This window comes from Pollicipes pollicipes, unplaced genomic scaffold (assembly GCF_011947565.3).
Source record: "Pollicipes pollicipes isolate AB1234 unplaced genomic scaffold, Ppol_2.1 Scaffold_3447;HRSCAF=4054_pilon_pilon_pilon, whole genome shotgun sequence".
NCBI classification, from domain to species: Eukaryota; Metazoa; Arthropoda; class Thecostraca; order Pollicipedomorpha; family Pollicipedidae; genus Pollicipes; species Pollicipes pollicipes.
In genome coordinates, this window is record NW_023596297.1 from 9,252,557 (window position 1) to 9,265,490 (window position 12,934).

The following is a 12,934-nucleotide window of genomic DNA, read 5'->3' on the forward strand; positions in this document are numbered from 1 at the left end:
CGGTCCAAATCAGACAGTGCACATCCGAAGCGACACCGCGTGCGTGTGCATCGCACAGGGAGAGCGCGCCATACCGTCCACACCACGCGGCGCGCCGCCGCGGGGTGCGGGCGGCGCCGGCGCGGCGCGGAGCGCTGACCTGTATCCGCTGCAGCGACTCGGCCACGTCCCGGTTGAACCTGTGCAGCTCGCCGGCCGCCGTCAGCTTCTCATCTCGGGCGTCCAGCACCTCCAGCAGCTGCACCCACTGGCCTCTGGCGTCACCATACAGCACGTGTTACAGACATGGACAGCAGCTCACAGCGCTCGCCCCTGACGAGGGTCTGACCACACGGTATCGGCAGGCAGCTTCACTTTCTGCTCCAGCTGGCTCAGTCAACGGAGATCGGAATTCGCCCTTACATTCACCTTCCTTGCCGCCCGCCGCTCACATTAACCTTCCTTCCCGCCCGCCGCTCACATTAACCTTCCTTGCCGCCCGCCGCTCACATTAACCTTCCTTCCCGCCCGCCGCTCACACTAACCTTCCTTCCCGCCCGCCGCTCACATTAACCTTCCTTCCCGCCCTCTTTGCGACAGAGTCCAGAGCATCCCGCTTCCATGTCATTTGACGCGTTCTCCCCAGCAGACCGTTTTCTTGCTGGCCGGGGCGACGGCCGCTACCTCCCTAAGCCCCCTGCCCCCGCTCAGACTACAGCGTGTTGTGACCGCACCGTGTGCACTGCTCTATACAAGCGTCAGGCAACACCGCACCGAGCTGCTAGGCCCGGTCAGCACGACATCACGGACACGCCATGCGTTCAACCCACAGAACAGGCGGCGCCGGTGACGTCCCGTGCAGCTCTCCGCGCCGCCTGCAAGCCCCTGCGACGGCACGTGAACAGCAGTGACGGGTGGGGCGTGCTGAGGGCCGGCAGGACCGCCACATGTCGCCGGGGGTCGGCCCGCAGCTCTGTTCAGCAGAGTTCAGGCGCCGGACCCCCTCACCGCACTCGACACCGGACTGCTCTGCCGGCGTGCTGCCGCTCACTACGGTGGGTTTGTGCTCCGACTTCCGAGACAGTGTTTGTGTTCTAGTTGCGGCATCGCTGCCGCCTGCACGCCGCGTGCCCGTCGTCCGTGCCCACAGGCAGCGCTCGTCTCTAGTGCGCGGCGCTGTGTCCTGACCGCCCGCCTCAGAGCCGGCACCAGACACGTGACGTCAGCCACAAACGCGCACACATCAAGCGGAAGCGCGAGCGCATGCACTCGTTGGACAGCGGAGCTCCGGGACGGCCGGGACAGCCCATGCTCCCATACACACAACAAACCGCCCCCGTCATGCCATACAGCAGACCAGCGCCCTGGCGGACAGGCAGCAGGCGGAGTCCGCCCATGCAGCGGCGGCGGCGGCGGTGGCGGCACAAGCGGCTCACCTGATCACCGCGTGACGTTTGGCCACATCTGTGGCGTCCTGGCTCTGGCCGGGCCTGTACGCGGCGGGACAGAGCAGGCGCATGGGATCACCTCTGGCTGGCCGAGCGGCAGAGGGGGCGCAGGCCCGCGCGAACACATACGCGCACACACCGCCACCGGCGGCACGCGCGGCCGGGCGGCGCTAGCGCGCGCGCCGGCCGTCGCGTGCCGGGTTAGACAGCAGACAGAGTGGGAGAAGGCCGTCAGGAGCAACAGGGTCATCGTTAGACAGAAGTGGATATTAATCCGTCGTTATCGGATGAGCCCGGTCATCCCACCAGCAAGCCAACCGGAACAGTCGCCGCGACTAAGTGGATGCGAACAAGAGTATAATGAAGGAGATCCCGGAAAACATGCGCGACAACGGCACGGCGTTCGACGAAAGTACCCAGAGCGCCGACCGGACGACTGTTAACAAAGGTCCTACGAACAACACAAATGCAACAGTCCGCTTGCGACCCGGGGAAGCTCCAACATGAATGAATATAAACCAAACCAAATCTGTAGAAATGTCTAAATCAGCGCTTCCGTCGAACGTTCGGCCGACGGAAGACCCGCTGAGACCCACACCTGACCGGACGGGTGGGGGTGAGGGGGGGGGGGGGCGGCAACTCCGTCTCCTCTCTGGCGACACCGCTCTCGTCCCCTCCCCGATGGCACCGGTCTCATCCCCTCCCCAGCGACACCAGTCTCGTCCCCTCCCTGCCGACACCGGTCTCGTCCCTTCCCTCACCACACCGGTCTCGTCCCATCCCCGATGGCGCCGGTCTCATCCCCTCCCTGGCGGTGACGCCGGTCTCGTTTCCTCCCCGGCGACACCGGTCTCGTCCCCTCCCCGGCGGCGCCGGTCTCGTCCCCCTGCCCGGCGTCGCGGCCGGCTCACCTCAGCTGGTCCTGGCGCCGGTCCATGTCCGCTGCGTACGGGTTCTCGCTGGCGATCAGCTTCCTGGCCAGCTCGTCACACTGATTGAAGCGCTCCGAGCCCGCCTCCACGCGGTGCTTCAGATCCTCAAACTTGTTGCGCAGGATCTAGGACGGCGGCCGAGCACAGAGGTCGTCAGGGGCATCCCCAGTCACGCGCCACACAAATCTAGAGCGCTATCCGACCACCGCCCAGCGCGTCGTGCTCCAAACTTTTGGTCGCGTTTAACGTTGTGTCGTAACGGCTGCAAACTGACCTTACAGCAGCCTGACATCCACGCGCTCCGAGCTGAACATACGGTCGTGAGCTGTAGGTCGAATGGCCTTCCTTTGATTTGTATTTGTATTCTGCCTGCTTGACAGCCATACACGAGGTGGCTTTTCAGGTTTAGGCTCGTTAAAACGTTCGTTAATTTCGGGTCGTTACATCAATGCCTTACTCGTTACGCCACACTACAAAAAAACAACATAGCAAACGATGCTATGAAACATGTTATAAAATATAATACTACGAACTAGACTATCAAATATGAGAACCTAAAGTAATATAGGCAGATTCAAGGCATTCTCAATCCTTGTATGCAGAATTTCCAGTCGGATGATAGTCCAAATTTTTAAGATTCTGACGCGATACAAACTGATTCCGAATTAACCTCGCGCGTACTTAGACTGACAGAGCCATGAGTGCCCGCGCCGTCCGGGTCGGCTGGCACACGCCGCGCACCGCCCGCAGCTTACCAGCAGGTGTTCGTAGTCCTGGCCGTAGTCGTCGCTGGCAGCCGCCTGCAGCTGGTCGGCGATCCAGCGCTCCAGGTCGTCGCTCTCCCGGAAGTACTCGTGCCGGTGTTTGCTGTCGACGAGCCGCTGGCGGCGCTGGGTGGCCAGCCGCTGCGTGTCCTGACCGCCGACACCGACACCCGTCACGTCACGCACGCGGCACGGACCGGGAGCGGCGACGGGGGGGGGGGGGGGGCGCCACGCGCCACGGACGAGGGGACGGCATGCGCCACGGCAGAGCAAACAACTGGCCGGCGGCGATCCGCGTCGAGGACACAAGTTGGCACATGTCACCAACACAGGGTCTACCCATGTCATTCGCTCAGTCTGGCCAGCGCCGTTCTGCGACCAGCTGTGACGCGGCGGGGCCGCCAAACCGTGCAGCCGCCCGGTCTGGCGGGCGGCAGCCGTCGTCAGCGACTCACCTTCAGCTGCTGGTTGATGAGGTGCTGGCGCTGCTGGATCATCTTGGCGTCCGGGTGACTGGACTTGACCATGGTGTCAGCTACTGAGCTCATCTCTTTGACGAGGCCGGCGTACGAGTCCAGCTCCAGCTCCAGAGCCTGCCGGCCCGCTCACGACACGTCAGAGCGGCAGGCGATCAGGACGCTACAGCATAACGAACGGACAGCACAGCAGACATACTGGCCAGGGAGCGCTCCGGAACACTCCCACTCCGGAGCGACATCAGGCGGTGTCGGGTCCGACACGCCTGAATGGCGGCGCGACAAACTCATCACGAGTTCTGGCCAGGCCGAGCCCTGCGTTCCAAGACGATGCTGCGCCCCGTTGTCAGTACACCAACCCCACCCCGCATGGTCGGGACAGTTACAGTGTTCCCTCCCATCGACAGATAGGTGCCTCTGGGAGGCCGGACCAGCGTTGACAGTGTGCGTCCCCGAACCTTGTGCTTGGTGAGCAGCTTGACGGCTGCGTCCTCGTCCTTGCCGAAGTCGGCTCCGGTTAACACGTTCGTTTTCTCCGCCATCCAGCTCTCCACCTCGTCCGCCTCGGCGAAGAACTGCTGTGCCGCCAGATTTAGCTCCAGCCGGCTGGCGCGCCGGTCAGCGGACGACCTCAGGTTATCCCAGGCCGTCTGCAGCTCCCGACACCGCTCCAGGATCTGCACAGAGACGGGCAGGTCAGCGCGTGACCCCAGGTCATCTGCAGTTATGGACACCGCTCCAGGATCTACAGACAAACATCTCATGTTGCCTACCTGTGCTTAAATCATTTCAGCATTTCAGCAGCTGGATTGAGCCAATACGATTGGAAAAACCCACACAAATAGGGGTGAAAACAAGTCGTGCATAAAAAAGTAAGCACAAGTGATGGACACCTGCTTCGTAACGGGCATATGAAAACACCTGTCCGTTTCCCACGGTCGCTCCCGATCCTCCATCCCTTCCGTATCTGAGACAACCCGTCCTGCCGATTGGCCGGGCGTGCGGCGCCGCACCGGGGCCGACGCACCTCGTCAGCGTTGGGCCGCTTCTCGGCGGCCAGGGCGGCGCCCGTCTGCACGGCCTTCTCGATGACGGGCCGGTGTCCGCGCAGCTCGGCCTCCAGCTTGGCGTGCTTCTTGGAGAGACTCTGGGCCTCGTGCAGCGTCAGCCCCAGCGCTGCCAGTCCCAGTCGACCGTCACGGCCGGCGACGCCCCGCGCCACCCACGGCACACCCACATCCGGCCACGCACGCCACACGGCGACGACGAGGCCGTATCAGCACCAGACCGAACAAGCCAGATGTCGGTAAAGCATGCGATGATTAAAGAATGTGAGCCGCAATGCCAGTTCATGTACACCGTTCGTCTCTGCCTGTTTAGTTGACAGCTTCACCGCCCTATTCAAGACCATTCAGCTGAGTGTTCCCACAGCATCCACGATAGAGTTTACACATGTCACGAGCTTGACATACTGCACAGTCGTCTGACACCCCATCCGGCGGTGTTCACAACCCCACCAGACGGGCGTGCGACGGCCAGCTGCCATGCCCGGCGTGTGCGCGCGCCGTCCTACCCTCGGAGCTGGCTGCCGGCTGGTGCTCGGCGATCCACTGGAGTTCGGCGTCCAGGCTGGCGGCAAACTCGTGGTAGCGCAGCGCCTCCTCCAGCGCCCGCCGCCGGGCCGCCATCGGCCCCTTCAGCTCGGCGAACCTGCCGCGGTCAGATTGGCGTCAGAGCGACGTCAGAGCGATCAGAGTGGTGTCAGAGCTGTCAGAGCAACCAGAGCGGCGTCAGAGTGGTCAGAGCGGCGTCAGAGTGGTCAGAGCGGCGTCAGAGGGGTTAGAGTGGAGTCGGATCAGTCAGAGCGACGTCAGAGCGGTCAGAGCGGCGTCAGAGCGGTCAGAGCGGCGTCAGAACGATCAGAGCGGCATCAGAGCTGTCAAAGCGGTCAGAGCGGCGTCAGAGCGATCAGAGCGGCGTCAGAGGGGTCAGAGTGGAGTCAGAGCAGTCAGAGCGACGTCAGAGCGGCCAGAGCGGCGTCAGAACGATCAGAGCGGCGTTAGAGCAATCAGAGCGGCATTAGACCCGACAGAGCGGTCAGAGCGGCGCCAGAGCAGCCAGAGCGGTGTCAGAGCAGCGTCAGCTGGGCGCTTCTCCTCATGGCAGTCGGACCTGTGCGCTCCGAGCTCACATAACACGCGCGGCAGACAACGCACGCATGCTTAAGAACCAGTGTTCTTAGCTGTGTGGGCGCGGAAGGACCGCAGGCTTACCTGCATCAGCCCGTCCCTCCCCTCCACAACACCGTGCGAAAGGATCGCTCACCTGTCCTTGGACGCGTTGCACTGGGCCACGATGTTCTCTGCGTCGAAGTGTCCCTCCTGCGCCATCTCCTGGCCGCAGCTGACGAGCTCAGCGATCTTCGACTCGAACAGTCCGATCTCCAGCTCCAGCGCCTGCAGCGGAACGTGGTCAGCGCCCACGGCCGTCAGGCGCGTCCCATGGCCTCCGGGTCTGGGCGAAGGCTGCATCCAGGCCCGTCGCCACAGCGGCGCGCACCAGCTACACGCGCCGTCGATCGTTTGCAGACGATCATGAGCACGGCTGGCATCGGGTACATCAGATTAACATGTTCAGCGGGATCTCATATCTGTCCGGTGGGGTGGTAAGCTGCTGTTCTGCAGTTATGCTGAATTCTGGCCAAACAGCAGCGGCAGCTGTCACGGGGTGCGCCACACCTGTTCGTCAGCCGGTCGGACGAGGGCTCGCTGAGAGCTCTGAGCGTAGTGGGCCTACACATGAACCCGCCGACACTCCACAATCCGGCTGTTCTTGCCCGTGCTACCTCTACGTCATCCGCTCTACTGGATGCCCTCCTCACTACTATCCCGTCCACAGGTCTTTACCGGAGCGCGGCTGAGAGCTACAGGTGCCGGCAGCGGCCCACTAACCTGGTGCTTCTTCAGCTGTTGTTTGCAGCTGCGCAGGTCGGTGCCCAGGTCCTGCGACTGCAGCGCCTTGCTCAGTTCGTCCGAGCTTTGGCGCGCGCGCCGTCCAGCGTGCGGTTGTAGCCGTGCAGGGCGGCCGCCTGGCGCAGGTTGGCGCCGCGCTCGGCCGTCAGCCGGCACAGCTCCTTCCCAGTCGGCGTTCAGGCTCGTCAGCGTGCTCTGGATCGCCGGTGTCTGGTAGTGGTCGTGCGAGACCAGCTCCTGGCCCACCTGCGGCCGCGGCACGACTCAGTGCCCGCTCTGGATCGCAGTGCCGGGCAGCCGTGCCAGGCACACAACACACGCCTCGGGACTGACATCAAGACCGGAGAGCGGGCTCATCTCTCAGTCTACGGGCAGAACGCAGCGAGCGGCCCATCGAACCAAGTGAAGCGCAGACACGTCCTACTCAGCGCAGGCGGTTGCAGACAACGGGCACGGCGACACGGTACGGCGGCCAGTCAAACTCAGCACGCCAGTCGTCCATCGTGTTCGGACAATTCCATCATCCCAAATCAGATACCCACAAACGCCGTGCAGGTGCCTGCTCCGAGCAGTGGACCCAACCAACGCCCTGCCTGAACAGCGGATATATCCACCGCCAGGCCCGAGCAGCAGATATATCCACCGCCTGACCCGAGAAGCGGATATATCCACCGCCTGGCCCGAGCAGCGGATATATCCACCGCCTGGCCTAAGCAGCGGATATATCCACCGCCTGGCCCGAGCGGCAAATATATCCACCGCCTGACCCGAGAAGCGGATATATCCACCGCCTGGCCCGAGCGGCGGCCACAGCCCCGTCGCCAGCCGCGCACCTTGTTGAGCTTCCTCAGGCGGCCCTCGTTGGCGCGCAGCTCGCGCTCGAACGCCTCGTGGCGCTGCAGCTTGCGCTCGAGGTTGCTGAGGTCGCGGTAGTTGTCGTCGGCGGCGGAGCGGGCCTTGTCACCGATCCAGCCCCGCAGCTCGTCGCAGTCGGCCAGGAACTCGTAGAAGGCCTGGGCGGCCAGCAGCTGCTGGTGCCGCTCGGTGGCCCGCTGCCGCGTCTGCTGCCGGCGCGCCAGCACCTGGTCCCGCCGCTCGGAGATGCTGCCCGCCGACCACACAGCGTCACCGCCAGTGACGTGACCGGTGCCCAGCCAGTCCGCTGGTACATGACGCCGGCGCAGGGGAGGGGGCAATGGCGCCGGCCGGCTACTCACAGGAATATATACCGGAGTCACTAGAGCACAGAGCCGTGCACATTTACTGAACAAAAAATTCGAATAGCATATCCCATCCGAGTGACTCACAGACCACCGCCTGGTCACAGACTAGAGCTGGGTATGACATGGCACGGGTCAGCACCATGACGCGGGCCAAATACACCAAAAAACAATGAATTCTGGTCATTCCGGCCACGGTCCGGCAGGCAGCCGTTCCCTGACCGTCACGGTCCGGCCGACAGTCATCCTCTGACTGTCACGGTCCGGCGGGCAGCCTGACCGTCACAGTCCGGCGACTAGCCGTCCTCTGACCGTCACGATCCGGCGCCGGACGCACCTGTTGCTGTCGTAGTGTCTGGCGGCCACCAGCCGGTCGGCGGTGTCGCTGAACGCTCTCAGCCGCTCGTCCTGAGCCGCCAGCGTATTCTCAAAGTCGTCATGACGCTTGATGAGACCCTCCACGGCGTCCAGCGAATCCTGGAAGGCATCGACGACAGAATCAGATCAAATCCAGAAGGGCGCCGTCAAAACACGGCGGCCATGCGTCGGTTCCACACAGCCAGGTATACTGACGGGGCTTGAGCCAGCACACCATAAGGAGCCGCACAGATGGCGGGAGGAGCAGCATCGGCGCCGACACGGATGTACTCGGGGCCCGACAGCGAGTGCTCACTCGGGGGCCGACCGGCGTGTACTCACGCCGAGGTCTGTGAGCTCCATGAACTTCTGGTGTCCGCTGGTGATGGCGTCCATCTGGTCAGCCTCGCGGTTGAAGACCTGCAGGTCGCGCAGCTGGTGCAGCCAGGCGTCCTTCTCCTGCCAGCCTCTGCCAGTCGGGAGAGAGCGGCGACTGAGCTCCGCGGCAGGGGAGCAGAGCAGCTCACCAACGCCACGCCAGCGCTGGACGGCGAACCAACACCGACACCGAGAGACAACTAGGCCTGTTGCCACAGACTGAGTTCCGCGGCAGGGGGGCAGAGCAGCGCACCAACGCCACGCCAGCGCTCGACAGTAGAACCTAACGCCGACACAGAGAGCCGGCCAAGCCTGCAGCCACGGACTGCCGACTCGCTTGCGGGTAACGCTTCCGTTGACGTCCCGACCAGCTGGTCGCTCCGACCGATCAGTGGGTGAGGTCCCACTCTGCGGCGCCGGCACGCGCCAGGCTGACGACGGCCCACCAGGCGAGCCCGAACACGTCGGCCGCAGCCGGGCGGCGCGCGCACAGCGGCGCTCAGTTACCTGTGGATGGCTCGCTGCTCCTCCTGCAGCCGCACCGCCAGCTCCTGACCTGCTTGGTGTCGCCGCCGCTCTTCTTCAGCAGCTTGGTGCCGAGCTCGGTCAGCTCGGCGAACCTGCGGCGGCAGCACGACACTGAGACACCCGCCTGGCGCCACGTATGCAGATCGAGCCGCCACGCACCCCAACAGACAGTCTGGCGGCGGCTCACCGGTGACAAGCAGCAAAATGGTATTTCAGTGCTCCTTTGTGCCATAACGTTGCAGTCCCAAGTGCTGCCACTGAACACTCTCGCTTCTCTCGCTCCCCTCTCGACTCGTTCCGCCCGCTCATCGAGCGGGGATCCAGGTGATTCGACGTGCATGTTTCTACGTGTTATATTTTGGGTTGTGCTGTGTGGACAATTGTAATTGCTTTTCTCGTATGTACTTTAAATATGATCATGTATTGCCGTTGACAACATACAACCCATCAAACTGAGGCGTCTTTATCTGCACTATCTTTACTGTATATATGCATTCTGTAATCGGAGACGTCGCCCAGGTTCAGTGGTGTTCGGGAGCGGGCCCGCCTCCGTCCCCTCGTGTCGGCCCTGGGCCTCCTCTGGCGCCGCTCAGCGGGCGGCCGCGTCGCGAGCCTGACGTACTCGTCCTGGTGGGCGCGCACGTCGTCGCCCAGGTCCTGGTGCGCCTTGAGCAGCGCCTCGGCCGTGTGGACGTCGGTGGCCGGACCGCTGGCGTTCAGTGTCGCCTTCACCTCGTCCACCCACGACAGCTGGAGAGAGGGAGGGGAAGAGGGAGACGTTAGACGACGGCCAGAGCGACACGCGCATGCGCACCGCCCGGCCACGCGTGGCGGACGCAGATCAAGGTCCAACACGGCTTAACGAATGGCCAGGGTTGTGACGCCCAATTTGTGGGTATGATCTGAGTGTCCTGGCGTTGAAATCCAACTGGCTGAAATAACACTGACGAATCACCTGATCATTGGCCACAAGATCACACTCTTCCGAGCGAGTCTCCACGCGTTTGATATCGTAAATAAATACAATTATCGCATCACATATCCCATTGCCAGTTGAAGAGACCGACCTAGCGCCCGGGTGGCGGACCATCACTGACCAGATTCTGCGCCTGGTTGATGAAGATCTGCGTGCCGACGGCGTCCTCGAGCCGCAAGCGCCGCTGCGTCGCCTTCTCCCGCACCTTGTCCCACAGCGAGTTCACCTCCTTCTGGCGCGTCGTCACGTTGGCCAGCTCGTGCGGGTAGGAGGCCTTCACTCTGCGCAGCACGAGACGAGCACACCGTTACACTATGCAACTCTGCTTCAAGGTATCGGCTAATACATTATTGCAGCGAGCATCGGATGGTAGCCACTTCCACGTTACGTTGTAAAATGTTACATTCTTTTAAAGTTTTGGTAACATCCTGCATGAGCAGCTTAACCTTTGTTACAATATCACACAGTGACCGCCCCAGTGTGCCGCGGTCGGGACCGGTTCCAAGCCAGGCACCATTGGCTGCCACAGGGCCGATTGCTCCCGGTGTCACTGGTCGAACGGAAGACTATGACATGCCGCGGGACGCCAGGGCCCGAGTCACGAAGACGGCAATATCGCATCACCGTCCAGGACGGGCTCACGCTACTCACGACCCCCGTTCGTCATACAAAGGTTTCGCGCAGCATCCCTTAGTGAAAATAGCAGCTGTCGGCTTTTCGATTTGTATATGTTGTCTGTTGGTTTTTCGAATTCATGCGTTAAGGAGGCATCACAAATTTAAAACTCTTCGCTATGACGCATCAAGAGAAAACAATTGGTTAAAAGTTAATGAAAAGTAAAATGAGTTATTGCGAGCGAGGCCACGGGGCAAGCGAGTCTTCAGCTACCTAACCGGAGGGCCTAGCTCTTCAGCGACAAATACCTTTGCCACCGTGTAATCACCACCAACTATTCAGTAAGAGGCAACCGACTTATAGACGAGATGCACTGTAATATTTTCAATCTAAGTCAGAGCGGGCTGTCTGATCAGGCAGCGCATCTCTAAGCGCTGCCATATTACCACTTTTTGATCACCCCAATCAACTAGAAATAAAAACGTCAATTTTGTTACCCTTATCAAGCTGAGGCACACGCGTTGAGAACAGGCCTAGAGCTCGGCGACCGAAACTTTCAGCGACGTGATATAAGTACTTACGACGGTCAAAACGGAATACTGTTCTGGCAAAAACTGCAAGCGGACTATCGCGCGGAATTGTGCCCAAACCACGGATGATCCGCCGAACTTGATGCCAAAATTCGGCAACCAGGGCAGATGTAGGCATGAAACCAGCTGTTCGGCGTGTGTGAACGTGCCGCTATCTAAATCATCCAGCGATCGGCAAGCCTGTCCAACCAATGGGGACGTCATACTGTGCCTGGAAGTTATCAATGTTGCCCTTTCCAAAACCGGTCCCCACCACAGCACGCTGCGGCCACCATCAGGATACACCAGGCCATAAGTAGAGACGGTGACACAGATTTTGTCACCAATCTTTCACTTAATATTGCATTCCTCAACATTTTCGTTGAAGTCATGAGATACCATTAACTACACTAACTAAATTCACCCCGTGGATTAAAATTCCTCATGGACCGCCTTCTAGCCACATAAGCCAGAAGGCGGCCCATGAGCCAGGTTGCTGGGGGCAGCCATCTGTGACAGAGAGCCGGAAGGAGGACCATCGCCCCACAGTCGGCGGAGCGCGGCGCGGTCGGCCGGCTGGCTCTACTCACGAGCTGGCGAGCGCGGCCACCCGTTTGACCTTCTCCTCGATGGGCGCCAGCTCGCGCTCCAGGTTATCATGGCGACGCTGCAGCGCCTGGATCGTTTTCAGGTCGGCGCCCAGCGACTCTGTCTCCATCTTGTCCATCTTCTCCATCATCCAATCGGAAGCCTCCTCGCACGTGCGGCCGAACAGCTCCACACTGGCGGCAGCGCATGAGCTGGTCAGGACGCCGGCTAAGCGCAATTTCACACAGGACCAGCGGGAAAGCGTCTCTTCCCCGGTCGGATCGCAACCGGGAGCTGCCGAGCTCGCCAACAAGCTTTTGACGTCTCTGGGCCAGTATGGAGCGAGCGTGGTGTAGACACATGTCAATAAAGTGCGACACTGCGACCGCATGGGAATGCGCACGGGTCATGAGAATGCATGGTCAGGTTATAGTGCCAAAAAGCCCAAACAATATATCATCCGTACGCACGACAACGGACACTTCCCAGAAGCCCCTCCCCTCATAATTGGTTGGTCGGGATTCGACTCCGCCCCTCCTGACCCATCACGACACCGAAGGTCCCCGGAGAGTCGCCTACCTGGAAGCACCCTCTAGACTGCGCTCCTTCTGCTGCTTCAGCCGGTTCAGGTGGTCCCAGAGACTGTGGATCTGCCGCTGCCGCTGCTTCACCTAGACAAGGTCAGACCGGTCCGTGTCAGCGACTGAGATTCAACTATCATAGCTGGAGAAAAGGCACGCAATCTGTCGTTACTCTAGACTAACGACATTAGACGCAGTCTTCTTTTTAGCGGTAGGGAGCGCACGAGCAAGAGTCACCCGTAACTGCTCACTCGGGCTTACCTTGTCGATCTGGGTGTTCTTCTCCTTGACAAACTCTGCGACCATCTCGTCGATGGTGTCAATGCGCTTCGAAGCTGCCACCATATCGGTGAGGAATTTCTGAAAACAGCCGGGATATTGTTGCCATCATCACCATCATCACCGCTCATTCATCGTCCAGCCGGACAACCAAGACATGGCACGCTAAAGCATACAATGTCATAGGTAAAAGACGCAAACAAGTGTCTGATATCGAATGCGAAGTTCAACAGCGTTTGCGTCATCAGACCGTGTAATAGGTCAGCTCCCGT

At 61.1% G+C, this 12,934-nt stretch overlaps 1 protein-coding gene across 1 annotated transcript in view; it reads right to left on the reverse strand.

Annotated features, from left to right (window-relative positions):
- Nucleotides 1-12,934, reverse strand: part of LOC119091253 (spectrin beta chain, non-erythrocytic 1-like) — an 85,805-nt gene that overhangs the window by 26,910 nt on the left and 45,961 nt on the right. Inside the window, 20 exon segments of the mRNA XM_037213921.1 lie at nt 140-254; nt 2,339-2,484; nt 3,115-3,273; nt 3,579-3,716; nt 4,058-4,276; nt 4,627-4,775; nt 5,173-5,309; nt 5,925-6,055; nt 6,551-6,631; nt 6,634-6,732; nt 6,734-6,817; nt 7,405-7,675; nt 8,129-8,268; nt 8,491-8,617; nt 9,034-9,077; nt 9,622-9,804; nt 10,152-10,311; nt 11,805-11,996; nt 12,382-12,473; nt 12,645-12,743. Of these exon segments, the coding sequence (XP_037069816.1) occupies nt 140-254; nt 2,339-2,484; nt 3,115-3,273; nt 3,579-3,716; nt 4,058-4,276; nt 4,627-4,775; nt 5,173-5,309; nt 5,925-6,055; nt 6,551-6,631; nt 6,634-6,732; nt 6,734-6,817; nt 7,405-7,675; nt 8,129-8,268; nt 8,491-8,617; nt 9,034-9,077; nt 9,622-9,804; nt 10,152-10,311; nt 11,805-11,996; nt 12,382-12,473; nt 12,645-12,743 (2,766 nt within the window).